This window comes from Jaculus jaculus, chromosome 3 (genome assembly GCF_020740685.1).
Source record: "Jaculus jaculus isolate mJacJac1 chromosome 3, mJacJac1.mat.Y.cur, whole genome shotgun sequence".
Taxonomy (NCBI): Eukaryota; Metazoa; Chordata; class Mammalia; order Rodentia; family Dipodidae; genus Jaculus; species Jaculus jaculus.
In genome coordinates, this window is record NC_059104.1 from 11,892,652 (window position 1) to 11,909,556 (window position 16,905).

General features: G+C 42.7%; 1 protein-coding gene across 2 annotated transcripts in view; it reads right to left on the bottom strand.

The window, feature by feature from the left end:
* The window catches only part of Pcca (propionyl-CoA carboxylase subunit alpha), a 339,901-nt gene that overhangs the window by 243,087 nt on the left and 79,909 nt on the right, over positions 1–16,905 (bottom strand). For both annotated transcript variants that reach the window (XM_045144878.1, XM_004663385.2), the window contains exon 7: positions 938–1,069. In XM_045144878.1, the coding sequence (XP_045000813.1) occupies positions 938–1,069 (132 nt within the window). The remainder of the gene's footprint in view (positions 1–937; positions 1,070–16,905) is intronic.

Below are 16,905 nucleotides of genomic sequence, written 5' to 3' on the forward strand. Positions count from 1 at the left end.
AAATCATCTCTCCAACCCAAAGAACAGATCTTTTAAAGCTTTCCAAGGGCTGCAGAGCTTCCCAAGGACTGCAGAGATGGCTTAGCAGTTGAGGCACTTGTCCGCAAAGCCAAAAGATCTCGGTTCGATTCTCCAGGACCCACGTAAGCCAGATGCACGAGGGGGCGCACGCATATGGCATTCGTTTGCAGTGGCCGGAAGCCCTGACATGCCCATTCTGCCCATTCTCTCTCTCTCTCTCAAATAAATAAATAAATAAATATTTTTTAAAAAAAAAAAAAGCTTCCCAAATATTTTCAATCCAAGATTGGTTGAATCAGTGACATGAAGCTCCACTGTATAAAGAAATATGGGCAGGCAGCTGAGGTGCCGTATCAGAGAGGGAGGCAAGCGATGTTCTAACACATGAAATAACCTACACAAAAAGGTGCCCAACACAAAATGTCAAAGGAATAAAAAGAAAGCTTGAGATAAAGAATCCTTACAGACTAATTCAAATTCAAGCCTAAAAGTTTACCCAGACTGTCTTTTCACCAAGGCGAGGAAAAAAGGAAAAAAAGCTTTTCAAGAGGTGGGAGAGCTGCTACAGCTCCTAGCAGAAGCTTCCAGGTGCAGAAGCCACTCACCAGTGTTTGGGATCTAGTCACCTACAGCTATGCCACTTTCAGCAGAAACAGGTTTGCAATTCCTGTATTTCAGCAACGCGGAGACGCTCCGGATCAGGACAGCTCAGAGGGCTGGCAGCACACTCTTTAGTCTCCAGTTTCTTCTATGAGTCTATGCATCAATGCTGATTCATTAAATAAGGTATTGCTGTGGCTTCTGGCTGTTTTAGTTTATAACACCGAAAATAATCCAATTTAAACAATGCTAATTTTTTTCTTCATATATAGCCAAAACAATAATAGCCATAAAGGCTTGAATAAGAGCTTCTTACCTTTACTACCCCATCAAAGCCAGGGATTGTGTTAACCTTTGCATTCTTAGCTAATAATTTGCTTTCAATCTTGTCACCCATGACTTGAATAGCATGTGTATCAGGCCCAATGAAAGTTACATCTTCTGCTGCCTGCAGGGAAAAAAACACAAGGTAACATTTATAACAAAAACATTACACAGCTATACAGCATGATATGAAGTCAGAATCTTATTTTAAAAATGTATATTTATACTTATACAATTATATATTTATTATTACTCAATTTCTGTAGCAAAAACTGAAGTAAGCATGTAAACCAACACATGAAGATGGAAAAGCTCCTACTATAAGGCATGTAGTGCAAGTAAGTATGCATAGACAGATGAAACAAAACCGTTGAGTTTTGCTTAGTATTGACAGTATTTTGGGGGGAAAAAACTTGTAGGGCATCGTGTGTATGTGTGTGTGTGTGTCTGTGTGTGTGTGTAAAATATTCTGTGAGCCAATCTAAATAGTACATTCATCTGTAAATTTTACTTTATAATCCTCTCTATTTTCAATACCTTCTACACAGTGCAGTACATACAAATATCCACATCTATTAAATATCAATTCTGCACCTGGATTTGAACTCAGTGTGGGGGAATAACATGGATGAAAACCACAGGACACCCACAAATGAAAGGGAATGTTAACAAGTATCTGATAACTCAGAGATATACAAAATGAAGTGAAGAACATTTACATCCTGACAACAAAAGATGCATCATCAAAATAGGGTGGGCACTTAGCCAGTAGAATTATGGTTTTAATTTAAAAACTACTCTAAGAGGCCACACTTCACTCCCTGGTAATGGGTCCACCTATCTGTGTTTATTTCATCATAATAAGCAAAATGTTAATGAGGGAAATAGTGATCAGGGACACAACAAAATATCACGTGACGAGTGTCATTAGAGCATGGGCTAAGAAAATTAAAGGGGGGGTTGCTGAGGTGAAAGATAAGATCACGAGGTGCAGAATGGAGGTTAGGTATACAAAGGGAAAGAGCAGATATATATGCTGGCTATCACCATGGTGAGGTGCCCCACCTGACCCTCTACTGAGGGCTAAGGTGAACAGTGTATCACACAACTGCACATCACCTAGTCCTCCAGCTGCCACTGCTGGTGGACACCATCCTGGCACGGGAAAGAAATCCCATTCTCCTCATAAGCACGATCGCTGCAGTGGTATGTAGCCCATGCCCGCCCAGAGCAGGAAGCGGAAGTAGAACGACAGGGACTTAACAAAAGGAGTATGTGAAAACATAAATATTTGAGAGATGAGATGATGATCTCACCCCCACATGCCGAACCGCCCGTAAGATAACCAAGTCCCGATGTTTTAGAGGCAAGCATGGAGGTAGAGAAGTTGTAAGACAAGGCAAAGCTTGGCTCTGAACTGTGAAGGCAACAGATAAAGGAGAAAACTGAAAACTGTCGCTTTAGTTGTGCATGCTAATTCATCTGTTGTCCCAGCGCTTAGGAAGCTGAAGCAGGAGGAAGCCAAATTCAAGGTGAACCTGGGCTAAAAAGTGAGACCCATCTCAAAAAGAAAAAGGAAATGTGACTGAAGTTATACAGAGAAATTTGTAGGACGGCCAGTGGCTTTAAACACGGGGTGTACGTTTTTTCCTCCTGCTCAAAAGCAAGAAAAAAGGAAAATTAGGTGTTGGGTACATTTGTGAGGCGGGCTGTCTTGATCATGGGAAGAACCACCCTACAAGTCTGACTGAGGAACTAGGTAAAATACGTTAAGAGAAGAAATGTATCCTTTCTCTCTCGGCTTCCTAAGCTTATGACTGGTCCGCTTCTCCACCATGGAAAGCACGAAAGCAGGAGGAGGCAGTCAGATCTACTTGTCTCACACGACATGACCCTTCCTAAGATGAAGACAGAAGAGTTAACAGACAAGCGCGTGGGTCTGGAGGTGGCTAGGTGCAGGTCTGGGTGCTGGGGACTGAGCACAAGCTTGGGGCCTGCTGTGCGAGCAGTCTATGGCCGAGGTGCCCTCCCACATCTGGGAGGACTTCCTGGAAGTCTGGTGAAGAGTGGTCAGTCATGGGAAGATGGCAGGGCAGACCATGAGGATGGCGAAAGTGTAGTAAAGTTAACTAAGAGAAACAGCCTGTCTGACCATCTGTTTTGGAGATAAAGATATTCCCTTCTTCCAGGCATCTTTCACATAAAGATCTACTGACCTGTTTCAAGAAAAGAAAAGAAAATGCTTCCAAGGTTTTAGATCTACTTCATGGGAAAATGGTGGCAAAAGTCAGAGAAACCCTTCTGTTTCTGCCGTTTGCTCAAACTCTTTCAGCTGCTAATATCCAATATTACAAGACAACGTATTTTGGAGTAGCATACCTGGAATCCCAACGAAAATGGTGTTAAGGACTGGAGGGATGACTTAGTGGTTAAGGCATTTGCCTGCAAAGCCAAAGGACCCAGGTTCAATTCCCCAGATCCCAGATTAGCCAGATGCACAAGGGGATACATGTGTCTGGAGTTCATCTGCAATGGCTGGAGCCCTGGCATCCCCATTCTCTCTTTCTCTCTCTCTCTGTCCCTCTATCTCCCTCTTTCTCTGTTAAATAAATAAAAAGCATTTTTTTTTTTTAATGGTGGAAAGCAGGAAACTGAGTACCACAACTGTTAGGTTTGGCTATGACATAAAGAAAGCACTAGAATAGTAAGACTTCTAGGAACCCAAGTGCCCACAATCACCAGTGTTATGGTTGCAGAATTCCAGAAGAGAAACCTTTCAGACATACCACATGCTCCACTAAATGTTTTAGCTAGCTTTAACATATAGCCTTTTATCTAGTTTAATACTTTAATAAGATAGCATTATTCTCATGGAAAAAGAGCTTATGCAAAACCACAACAATGAAAAACACATGAAAAGTATGTTCTCATCTGAGAACTGTGTCTCTAGCAGAATCAAACAGCCATTCTGGATCAGAATAGTAATCATGTAGTTCTCCTTATCAGAAGCCTGCACCTCATGGAACACTATGTAAGGGCAATAGCAAACAATCACTCTTTTTTACAAATATTTTTTAAATTTTAATTTACTGGAGAGCAACAGACAGAGAAAGAGGCAGAGAGAGAGAGAGAGAATGGGCGCACCAGGGCCTCCAGCCACTGCAAACAAACTCTAGACACATGTGCTGCCTTGTGCATCTGACTAACAGTGGTCCTGGGGAATCAAGCCTCGAACCAGGGTCCTTAGGCTTCACAGGAAAGCACTTAACTACTAAGCCATCTCTCCAGCCAGGAAGCAATCACTCTTCAACTAACAATTCTCCTTCCAGAGTCTCATTTTACCTGCTACACTGAGCAATTTTAAGATAAACGCTGTTTTTAAAACCACGGCACCAGGCAGCTGTAATCAAGTAATCAGTGAGCCACACAAAGAGTCTAAGAGATAATATAAATGAGAACATCCAAAATACATTATGATTATGGAGTAAAACTTCTTATTAACAGCAGCCCAACAACGTAGTCCGCTGATTAACCACACTTTGCACGTGCAATCTAATTGAAAGAAAATTACTCAACCCAAAATGCAAATTGTCCACAGAAATACTCATATTAAATATTTAGTGACTATTCTTAGCAAGCAACAAGAAAGACAAAGAGCCATTAAGAATTCTGGGTAACCAAACATTTCAATGAACTAACTTCCTGTTACCAACATCTTTTGCAGGTTTCCCTTTGTTTGTTGTTAGAGCAAAGTGAGAAGGCAGCATCCAAGACTCCTGATTCCCCTAATTCTGTGACCAAAAAAGGCAGTAATGAGGTCAGGATAATGCAATATGGTAATTATAAAATGATGGAGTTGGACTAGAGAGATGGCCCAGCAGTTAAAGCACTTGCCTGGAAAGCCTAATGACCAGAGTTCAATTCCCCAATACTCACATAAAGCCAGATGCACAAAGTGGTGCATGAATCTAGAGTTCATTTACAGCAGCCAGAGGCCATGGTGCACCCACTCTCTCTCTCTCTGCTGGGTGTGGTGGCACACACCTTTAATCCCAGCACTCAGGGGGCCGAGGTAGGATGATCACTGAGTGTTCGAAGCCAGCCTGAGACTACAGGTCAGCCTAGACTACAGTGAGACCCTACCTCAAAAAGAAGGAAGGAAGGAAGGAAGGCAGGGAGGGAGGGAGGGAGGGAGGGAAGAAGGGAGGGAGGGAAGGAGGGAAGGAGGAAGGAAGAAAAAAAAAAAAAGAAAGAAAAAATTATGGGTTATGTTTCAAAACTCCTGAGTTTTTGACTAGTCAGGTGTGTGATTTTTAACACTAGGCCAAGTTTTATCCACTTGAAGCCTTCACATACTTTTTTTTTAAATATTTTTATTATATAATTTATTTTTAATATTTTTTGTTTATTTTTTATTTATTTATTTGAGAGCGACAGACACAGAGAGAAAGACAGATAGAGGGAGAGAGAGAGAATGGGCGCGCCAGGGCTTCCAGCCACTGCAAACGAACTCCAGACGCATGCGCCCCCTTGTGCATCTGGCTAACGTGGGACCTGGGGAACCGAGCCTCGAACCGGGGTCCTTAGGCTTCACAGACAAGCGTTTAACCGCTAAGCCATCTCTCCACCCCCTTCACATACTTTTATCAGTGACTTTCTCAGAGCTGGGACAAAACAGCTGACCAAAAGCAATTTAAGGGGAAAAAAAAAAAGTTTATTTCTCCTTAGAGCTCCACAGGGTAGAACTAACCCTGGCGGGGAAAGCAAGCTAGGAGCAGAAAGCAAGTATCACATCAGCAGGAAGGAACTAGCAATGACTGCTAAAGATTCGGCCAGCCCTCTACTTCTTACACAGTCCAAGACCCTGGCCTACAGGACAGGCTGCCCACAGTTAGACTGGGAACTCCCACTTCCACTAACCTGACCTAGAAAGCCCCTCACAGCCATGATCAGAGATTTGTTTCCACAGTGATTCCAAATCCCATCAAGTTGACAACGGAGATAAACCATTCCAATACTGCTCATTAACTCTGTCCCTTTTATTACCCATTGTGGCATCAAGATTTACAGCTAAAAAATGTACTTTTTAAGGTCATTTTACAAGCAAGCTGAGCCATCTTCCAGCCCTCTAAGGTCTTTATGAGTTTATCATGAGTAGTTAGTAAGTGAATGAAGACAAGTGTCACTTATAGTCAGGAAAAGAATGGAGATTTTCCATCAATGTAGGAAAACAACAGTGATTAATAGAAAAAAGTTATGAAAAGCAAAAATAACTGCTCTAAGATTCTTACTCATTTCCTTAATTTTGTGATTTTTATATTTTGAGTAAAACGCTGATAAGTGGAATGGGTTAAAATGGGAGGGTTTGAAGAATATGTTAGGAAAATAATGAGACTTAATTTATAGCAGGATTTATGTTAGAAATGAAGGTCAGGGCTGCAGAGATGGCTTAGCGGTTAAGCTAAGGACCCCAGTTTGAGGCTCAATTCCCCAGGACCCACGTGAGCCAGATGCACAAGGGGGTGCATGTGTCTGGTGTTCATTTGCAGTGGCTGGAAGCCCTGGCGTACCCATTCTCTCTCTCTCTTTCTTTCTCTCTCTCTCTCTTTCTCTTTCTGTCTGTCACTCTCAAATAAATAAATAAAAATAAACTAAAAAATTTTTAAAAAGAAATGAAGGTCAACTATAATTACTTATAAAAATATATTATGAAAATTTTAAATGGTATATATTTTCTTTTGTAGAAATATGTCAATAAATTGCTCTACTATAAATTTGATTTTTAATACATATGTGTTTGTTTATGTATTTGTGTGTTTGTGTACATGTGCATGCACATCAGGGCTTCTTGCCACTGTAGATGAATGCCAACTACATGAGCCACATTTTGTAGTCTGGCTTTACCTGAGTACTGGAGAATTGAACCCAGACAGCAGCTTTATAAGCAAACACCATTAACCACTGACCTTAGTCCCCAGATTTTTTTAAATGCATATGCCACTTTGTGTTTCTTGTTGTGCATTAGTACTGGGAAATTGAACCCCAGACCAGCAGGTTTTATAAGCAAGCACCTTTAACTGTTGAGACATCTCCTCCAACCCATTTTTGTCTCTTTTTTTGGGGGGGGGGTTCGAGATAAGGTGTCACTCTAGCCCAGGCTGACCTGGAATTCACTATGGAGTCTCAGGGTGGCCTCGAACTCTCGGTGATCCTCCTACCTCTCTACCTTCCGAGTGCTGGGATTAAAGGCGTGCGCCACCATGCCCGGCTTCCTTTTTTGTCTTTTTATTTAGCTTTTGATTGACAGTTTCCACAAGTATAGATGAAATACCATGATCATATTACCCTACCACCACCCTCCCTTCTCTCTTGCGCAAGTCCACCCTCCACTGAGTCCCCTCTTCTTTCCAGTTAGTCTCTCTTCTGTTTTGATGCCACCCTATTTGCCTCCTATTGTGCAGGTCTTGTGTAGGGTAGCATCAGCCACTCCAGGTCATGAATATCCAAGCCATTTTGTGTCTAGAAGATAGCAGCGTAAACACGCCTCCTTACCTTTCTTTCCACCACCTCTTCAGCAATGATCCCTGGGGGTGTAATAGAGATCTCTCACTTAGTAGTGAACCACTGCCATGTCTTTTCAGCATTTTTGTGGGTGTTGAGTCTCCCCAGTAATGGTCACTGTGCCATATTTTTTTTTTTTTTTTTTTTTTTTTTTTTGCCTTTTTGCCTTTTCTAGGTAGGGTCTAGTTCAGGCTGACCTGGAATTCACTATGTCATCTCAGGGTGGCCTCGAACTCACAGTAATGCTACTTCTGCCTCCCAAGTGCTACACTGTGCCATCTTAAAAGAGAAGCTAACCCAAAGTGAGAATAGCATTACTAAGTGGGCATAAGCCAAAGTGGTTACAGAGCAGTTTGGTAGGCATAATATATCCTGACAGCTGTTGACTAGCTTCCAGCTCAGCTCCTGAGAGGCACTCCTACCAGGCAGACAACTTTTGGGGCTCAGCAGTTAGACAGGGAACAGGCCCATGAGGGAGGAACTCATTCCACCTACCTCTGTTGCAGGACTCGGGGTCTGCTTGTCTCATCCAATCACATTTCTCTCTCTCTCTCCTTCTCCCTCCCCCCTTCTGCACACACACTCTGCCCAGGTGTGGGCGGGCCCCTTCTCTGTCTGACACAGGTGTGCCAATGTCTTCCAGGAAGAGTGCTGACTCCAAACCTTACTCTGGCTCACAGAAGGGAACTTCTCCTTCTGGCTCTTGAGCTGTTATACAACCCCACGCCTGGGTCCCCGCCCAGTAAAACTGTTCTCTCCCATTCTGGCAGCCTAGCTGCCAGGGAGAAGAAGGTATTTCTTTGTTACTGTTCTTATGGCCTATTCTTTGGAAACACCTTTTAGGGAAAAAATAATAATAATAAAGTCCACCTTTTTGTTTTAGAGCCCATGTTTGATCTCCCAGCTGGGCTCCTTGACCAAGTGGTGAATTCTCCCTCCTCCACCCCTGGCCACTTTCCTTACCTTTCCTCTCCCTTTTTTTTTTTTTTTTTTTTTTTTCAAGGTAGGGTTCCCTCTAGCCCAGGCTGACCTGGAATTCACTCTGTAGTCTCAGGGTGGCCATGAACTCACGGTGATCCTCCTACCTCTGCCTCCTGAGTGCTGGGATTAAAGGTGTGCACCACCATGCCCAGCTTCTTCTCTCCTTCTTATCCCTCATATTTTTGAATAAAAATGTGGTGGTTTAAAAATCATTCTTCTCAGTCTGATTTTATCCAATTCTATAGAAAAATAACTTACATGAACTCAGGGCCTGAGGTTCAAGGATTATTCCTGAAACTCAGTTCCCCCTAATACTCCAGGTTGATTTCTCATTGTCCTGCATGCAGCCCAAACATGTGGAGTCTCCAGCAACAGGATCTTATCATGTAGTTCTGGACAGCAACTAAAACCCTTGGTGATAGCCTGTAACATTCTGGAAGTATCGGGGCCTCCGTGGCAAAAATTCCCTACAAGGTATTTCACCCCAGGTATTTTTGTCGGTTTTTTTTTTTTTTTTTTTTTTTATTTGAGAGCGACAGACACAGAGAGAAAGACAGGTAGAGGGAGAGAGAGAGAATGGGCGCGCCAGGGCTTCCAGCCTCTGCAAACGAACTCCAGACGCGTGCGCCCCCTTGTGCATCTGGCTAACGTGGGACCTGGGGAACCGAGCCTCGAACCGGGGTCCTTAGGCTTCACAGGCAAGCGCTTAACTGCTAAGCCATCTCTCCAGCCCTATTTTTGTCTTTTTAAAAACTACTTGTTTGTAGCCGGGCGTGGTGGCGCATGCCTTTAATCCCAGCACTCGGGAGGCAGAGGTAGGAGGATCGCCATGAGTTCAAGGCCACCCTGAGACTACAGAGTTAATTCCAGGTTAGCCTGGACAAGAGTGAGACCCTACCTCGAAAAACCAAAAAAAAAAAAAAAAAAAAAAAAACTACTTGTTTGCATGTGGGCACTCAGGCCCTCAGATGTTGTCCTCACGTACATGTGTGGACACTCAGGCCCTCAGATGTCCTCACGTACGCGTGTGGACACTCAGGCCCTCAGATGTTGCCCTCACACATGCATGCAGGCACTCATGTCCTCTGATGTTGCCCTCACACATGTATGTGGACACTCAGGCCCTCTGATATATTATCCTCACAAATGTCCTTTGCCATTCTGCCAAGCGTTTTGTTTTGTTATGTTTTTTGAGGTAGGTTCTCGCTTTAGCCCAGGCTGACCTGGAATTCACTATGTAGTCTTAGGGTGGCCTTGAACTCATGGCGATCCTCCTACCTCTGCCTCCTGAGTGCTGGGATCCCAGGTGTGCACCACCACACCGGGCTCATTTTTGTTTTTTTGAATCTAGAACTGTGTAGGTCAAGCTGGCTGGAACTCGCAGAAATCCTCCTACCTCAGCCTCCCAAGTGCTTTGTCCAGCATTTGTATGTGGATATTGGTGGTTGAATTCAGGCCCTCACACTTATGAGATGGGCACTGCCCAATGGGCTATCTCACCAGCCTAGCATTTTCCTCGGGAGTCTTCAGCTTTTTCTTGGAGCTAGGGCTAACTCTTAACCTGGAGCCCACTGATTTGGCCAGACTAGCTTGCCAGCATGCCCCAAAAGTCCTTGTGTCTCTGCCTCCGCAGTGATAGTATGGACATGTCCTCCCGTGTAAGTGCAGAAGACCGAACTCAGTCCTCAAGTACTTACCAACTGAGCCATCTGCCCGTCCGTGCCCACTGATTTGGTGTTGCTTGGGATGTGACGCACATACAAGCTCAAATGACATCGGACGGCTCATCTACCAACTACATTTCACTTGGGGAACTCTGCATACTTAACACTGTAACTGAGCTTAAGCAGCAGAACCTGTGTCTTCTTTCGGTATTACTGGAATCTGGGCTTCATTTAGCTTACTGTATATTCTGTATTATGTTTCTCATGGCACAGTGCACTCAAGCAGAAATATGACTTCCAGATGATAGCCATGCACAGTATTCAGTTAGAGAAGGAGACTACTGGTACCTGTGTGCATGCTAAGCGCTGGCAGCAGTCCGACTTTCGAGGTAAGTGTATTTAAGGAGCACTGACAAACATGACCTTGTTCACACCTGGGTGGGGAGGGAGCACTATGGCCAAAGAATACTCACATTTCTAGTAAGTCCCTGGGCAATGGGTTCCATTTCTTTTTTTTTTTTTTTTTAAGCTAATATTAAGTCAAAAAATTGTTATTTTCTTTTAGTCGATTTCAGGATCCTAAAAGATGCTTAAGGCCAACAAGAGGCTCTTGTGCTACTTCTTTAATGAAATCAAACATACTTAAACTGCAAATCTCTGGCTATCTGTACTTTTGAGGTAAGCAGTTCAAGCTTATGGGGGGAACTTTTTTTAATTTAAGTTACTATATTCTATGTTAAGTTTGGAATTGTTCTTCCACTCCTAAAAATTTATGACTAAAATTTGCTGGTGTTTGCCATTTCGTTTGTGAGATCTATTTTTTTCTTGTTATCTCCGTGTGATCAACACAGATAGCCACTTCCATAGAGAAGAAAGAAAGAGAATGATAGTTAAAATTCAACATCCTATACTCTTTGTGCAGACCAAGATACTAAAAGGAGATGAGTTAGCATAAACCTGAGTGGGCTGTTAACCTTTTTTTTCTCTTGAGAAAATGTACAGGCAACAACATTTTTAGCTGAAAGACCCATGGGAAGTTCCTAATGTTTAAGAATGCAAATGAAGCATTTTGTCTTCTCTAGCCTGGAGGTGTTAGTTGAGAAAACAGAAAGAGGCTTCTAGGATTAGTTCCACAGCTCTCCTTTATCATGTAAAATCTTGGACTGGTTGTACTGGCAAGAATCAAAGAGAAGCCATGGAGAAGACAATTATAGAAAGCTCAATGGCTTCTTGAGCAATGACACTGAGCAAATTGGAGTTAACAGAAACATCAGGCTTTTAACAAGATTCTAGTTAAATGTTAGAACATTATACAAAATATATCTACAGAGAACAATAATCAGTTAAGTAACACTAAATTTCTTTAGATGAAATTATTTCCTACCATTTTAAAGAAATTATGTTTATTTTTGTTTTATATTACAATTATGACACTGCTTTGAGTAAAAATACAAAGAATGGTGTTACATGCCCAGTCCAGACTCGAGCAACAGTGTGCATTTCAAGTCACCAGAGCTAGAGAGCCTACCTAAAAATATATAGATATGTATACACACACACACACACACACACACACACACACACACACACACATATATAAATTTGGAATTTTTTCTTTAGATGTCAGACACAAGCAGGAGATTTGGACACTGTGGATAGGGGACAGACCTTTGGTTATGAGTCCAGACATCACATATTAAATTTAATTTTACAACTCTCAAGTTGGCCAAGAATATTATTTGAACTGATTTTCTTTTAAAATTTGCTACATGTCTGTTTTCTTTCCTACATCTTGCTAACCTTACTGCTTTCTGGAATACATCAAGTTTTAAATCCCAGTGCTGAAGAGAAATAAGAGTCATGTGGTTTGAATAAAGCATGTCCTACCTAGATCTACGATGGTCTGTTCACCATGGATAGAAGAAAGCTAACTTCTTTTAGGCAGTTTTAGTTACAGATTGAGGCCCAGAGAGAAACAGGAGATGCCACCTCACATGCCACCTTGCCCTGGCACAAGAACTCATGGCAGAAATGAAATGTGTGTGATGACACTGATCCACAATGGCCCTGGCTGCACACTATCTAGACAGAGGGCCCAGGTGAACTGGCCCTGGGGTCTGCCCTCCAAATCTACAAACCAAACAAGCCTTCCCCTTGCAAATAAAGGCTCTCGCCTTCTTCCTGTCTTGCCTTTTTTCTCTTTGAGGAATCCTCCTGGCCTATTATGTGCTGCTTATGTGACTCTGGCTTCCCACTTCACCCAGCAGGGGAGGGGGACACAATACAGTTTTTTCATGGGGGGGAGGGACTTCTCTGATTGCCTCTGCTCTATAGTTAGGGGTAACTTCTCACTTCGATTATGATTTTCCTCTGGTCTCCAAGTCTACCCCACACTCCAGATCAACCATGTGAGTGTTCTCCCTAACTCTAGGCTTGCCACCTATATAATCGCTTTAACTCAGGGTAACCGAGTATAACTCTCTGCATTACTCATTTCTCCTCTGAATTTCTCAGTTTCTGCTTTGATATTTTCCCTCTTATTTTGGCTTGAGCCTCAGTTTAACTCCCCTCCACAGGCTTGCGGCTCTACCTCAATCTTTCCCTGAAAGCCTCAATTTAAGTCCCCTCCATGCAGCTCTACTCCAGTTTTTTTTCCAAAAACCTCAATTTCTCTTAAACAAGCCTTAAAAACTATGCGAGCATTTGTTCTGCTTTCCACATGTCTATGACGCTGCTCCAGCCTCCCTAGGTCCCAATTTTCCTTAAAAAAAAATCCACAATTTATGATTACTCCCTTAAATAAACATCACAAATTGTGATTTCTCCCTAAGTAACCTTAGTAATTCATAATTTATCCTTCTTGAGCCTATCTTTATGAATGCTTTGTTAAAGATAGGATAAAACCCAAACTTGGATCCATAAATTTGAGGGACCACTCTTGAACGCCAAATTCTGCATCACTATTAAGGCCAATTTCAAATGCTGAGTGAATGAATGCTAAAGCAGGAGAGCTCCGCTGTAGGCGCTGGGCGACAGTGACGCGACCTGGGACTACTCTAAAGGCACTGTCTCGTACTTTAACTGTCATGATTGATAACGATGCAAGAAAGCCACAGTAACATAAAGATGTAGTGGAATGATCCTGATTGAGTAAATTGTAAATGGGTAACACTTTTTAAGCTTAAGTGAAGTTTAAAAAAATAGAAGGAGGAGGAGGACTATCTCATTACCAAGCGTAACAGTTCTTCAGTAATTTTTGGTTGTTGCTGAGGTAGGGTCTTGGTACCGCTACAGCTGGCTTCATCAAATGAGCTATGCAGCTGAGGATGGCCTTGAACCCCTGATCCTCCTGCCCCTGGAATGTTAGGATTACAGGCATGTTGTCACCACAGCCAGCTTTATAATTTGCATTTAAAAAAAAAAAACAAAAAAAAAAAAACCTGAGTCTCAGGGTGGGATTTTCAAATTCCATCTTGCCTCTGTGGGCAAGAGCTCTACCTTCCTTCCTTCTCTTAAATCCTACCTACAATCTACCAAAACTTATCCTCTGGTCTGTGGACTTCATTCAACAAATTCATAAAACAAGAGCCCAGAAGCATCTGACTCAATGAAAGTTGTGTGTAAGCATTGTTGCAGTCAGGTTCACATTGCTGGTAGAAATCACCCAACCAAGAGCAGCTTATGGGAAAGAGAGGTTTATTTTGGCTTACAGGCTCAAGGGGAAGCTCCACAATGGCAGGGAAAACGACGGCATGAGCAGAGGGTGGACATCATCCCCTGGCCAACATAAGGTGGACAACAGCAACAGGAGAGTGTGTCAAACACTGGCATGGGGAAACTGGCTATAACACCCATAAGCCCGCCCCCAATAAGACACTCCCTCTAGGAGGCATTAATTCCCAGATCTCCATCAGCTGGGAACCTAGCATTCAGAACACCTAAGTTTATGGGGGACACCTGAATCAAACCACCACAACCACTGATTTTCTGGCTCTGTAATTCCTGAGTTATTTATTGCCTACACAAAAGCCAAGAAAGGCTCCATCACTCTATAACCCAAAATTCCTGTATGATTATTTTACCCGAAATATCATTTTTATATAGATTAACATTTCAGGCATCAGATTATAGCTTGTTTACAAAGTTTTCAACTTATTCTAGAATTGTATAGTAATTTCTCACTTTTCTACATGACACTTCCTATAAAAAGTATCTTTTACATCATTTCTTCCTCAAACGAAAAAGAAAGGAGGAGACATAAAGGGTAGAGAAAGGAAAGGAGGAGGATACTTAGTAGGTTGATATTGTATATATGTAATTACAATTATTGTAATGGGGAGGTAATATGATGGAGAATGGAATTTCAAATGGGAAAGTGTGGGGGTGGGGAGGGAGGGAATTACCATGGGATATATTTTATAATCATGGAAAATGTTAATAAAAATTAAAAAAAAAAAGAAAGGGACATGGCAAGGTGGCACACACCTTTAATCTCAGCATTTGAGAAGCAGAGGGAGAAGGATCATTAGGAGTTCAAGTGTAGCCTGGGACTACAGAATAAATTCCAGGTCAGCCTGGGCAAGAGTAAGACCCTACCTCAAAAAAACAATAAAAACCCAGACACAAAATAGTCTGAATATCCATGACCTTGCAATGCTTTGGTACTACGGATATAAGACCAGAATAATAGGAGAAAAAGATGATGACATCAAAATAAAAGAGAAACTAATTGAGTGGGGGAGGGAAGATGAATATGATGGAGAGTGGATTTGTAAAGGGGAAAGTAGGCAAGGGGAGGGAATTAGCATAGTTTAATGTCTACAATCATGGAAGTTGCCAATAATAAAAAAAAAAAAAAGAAGAAAAAGCTGGGCATGGAGGCATACACCTTTAATCCCAGCACTCAGGAGGCAGAGGTAGGAGGATCTCCACGAGTTTAAGGCCACCTGGCGACTACATAGTGAATTCCAGGTCAGCCTGGAATAGAGTGAAACCCTACCTCAAAAACAAAACAAAACAAACAAAAAGAGCTAAGGAAAAAAAAAAGAAAAAGGACTAAAAATCCAGCAAAACTTAACTGATCATCTCTACACAATCTACCAATGAACAGAGAATCTGTGAGGTGAAATAAACTGGCCACTAGACAGTGAAAATGACAGAAAACAAGACAGAGCCACAACTCTGCCACTTGCTCATAGCATCCATGCAATTACCTTCTCGATGGGCTGGAGGGATAGCTTAGTGGTTAAGGCGTTTGCCTGCAAAGCCACAGGACCCAGGTTTGATTCCCCAGGACCCAGATTAGCCAGATGCACAAGGGGGCGCACACATCTGGAGTTTGTTTGCAGTGGCTGGAGGCCCTGACGTGCTCATTCCCTCCCCCCACCCCTCTTTCTCTGTCAAATGAATGAATAAATAAAATATTTTTTAAAAAAATTACCTTTTCATTGCTGGACAGAAAACCTGACCAGAATCATTGGAGGAAAAGGTTTGTTTCAGGCTGATAGCTTGGGGTGGGGGGTGTTCTAAAAGGTGGAGAAAGCGTGGCAGAGCAGAAACTAAGCATCACATGTTGTCACATCAGCTGGGAAGTAGCAAGAGTGAGCTAGTTAATGAACACCCAGTAGAGCTGGGCTAATAAACCTGAAGGTCCACACCCAGGGACATGCCGACTCCAGCAAGGCTCCATCTCCCAAAGGGTCCACCAGCTGGGACTGAATATGAGGCTTAATCACAAACACACGAGGCTGCGGGGACATTTCACATTCAAACCACCATATCACCTGACCTGCTTGGAAGCAGGCACAGGTGGCCAGTACTTATGTGACACACGCGGATAACTGGCACACAATCAGGCCTCAGGTGTGCTTGGCTCTGCCTACAGTACACCTACATGCCACAGGTAAGTGTGATGCTGGACTCGGAGCACTCTGAGGTTGCACAGGCATGGACTTACATGCAAAGTTTAACCTCTGATAGAACAAACAATAACCCACATATCGCCCAATAGACGGGGGGAAAAACCAGGGTAGAGTAAACTCACTAACGGAGTTACAAGTCAGACAGAGTCAAAAGGAAATCTTCACAAAGGAGGTGGCATTTGGTGGGCACGGCAGGGGGAAGATAGCTGAGATTTGGAAAAGAAGCTTGAGAATGCAAAGATATAAATTCAATATGTACGAGAACAGCTTTCTTACTGACCTGTCAAAGCTCTCTGATGCCAGAGGACGATGACGAGGCAGCGCACGCACAGGGCTCACCCACAGGGGCCTCTCCTCTTTAAGTCCACTGCAACCACATCTCCGATTTACACTTCACTGGCGTTTACTTAACAGTCATCATTCATTCATCCATTAATTCAACAAATAGCAGGCAAGTGCCCACTCATGCCAGGAGCCGTGCTAATCCTAGGGATTCACTAACAGCTGGACAGGGATGTACCACTGCCCTGGCTTAGCAAACCTTCCAGGAAGATCAAGTACAACAAGCAATTAGACCACCAAGAAGCATGAGTACTGCAGTAAGAGAATTAGATAGCACTGGAAAATACAGAAAGATCAATAGTTGACTATGATGATAATGCCCTCGACACTTTCCACATCCAATTGCCGACTTTACCAATAATAAAACATAAAATATTCTCTCCAAATTCTTCTTCCTTGCTTTCGAATTCTCCCTTTGATTCCTATTCAACACAACAGTAACAACAATTGCGTATGTTCATCTCACCTGACTTCTCTTTCTCAAAAAGTCC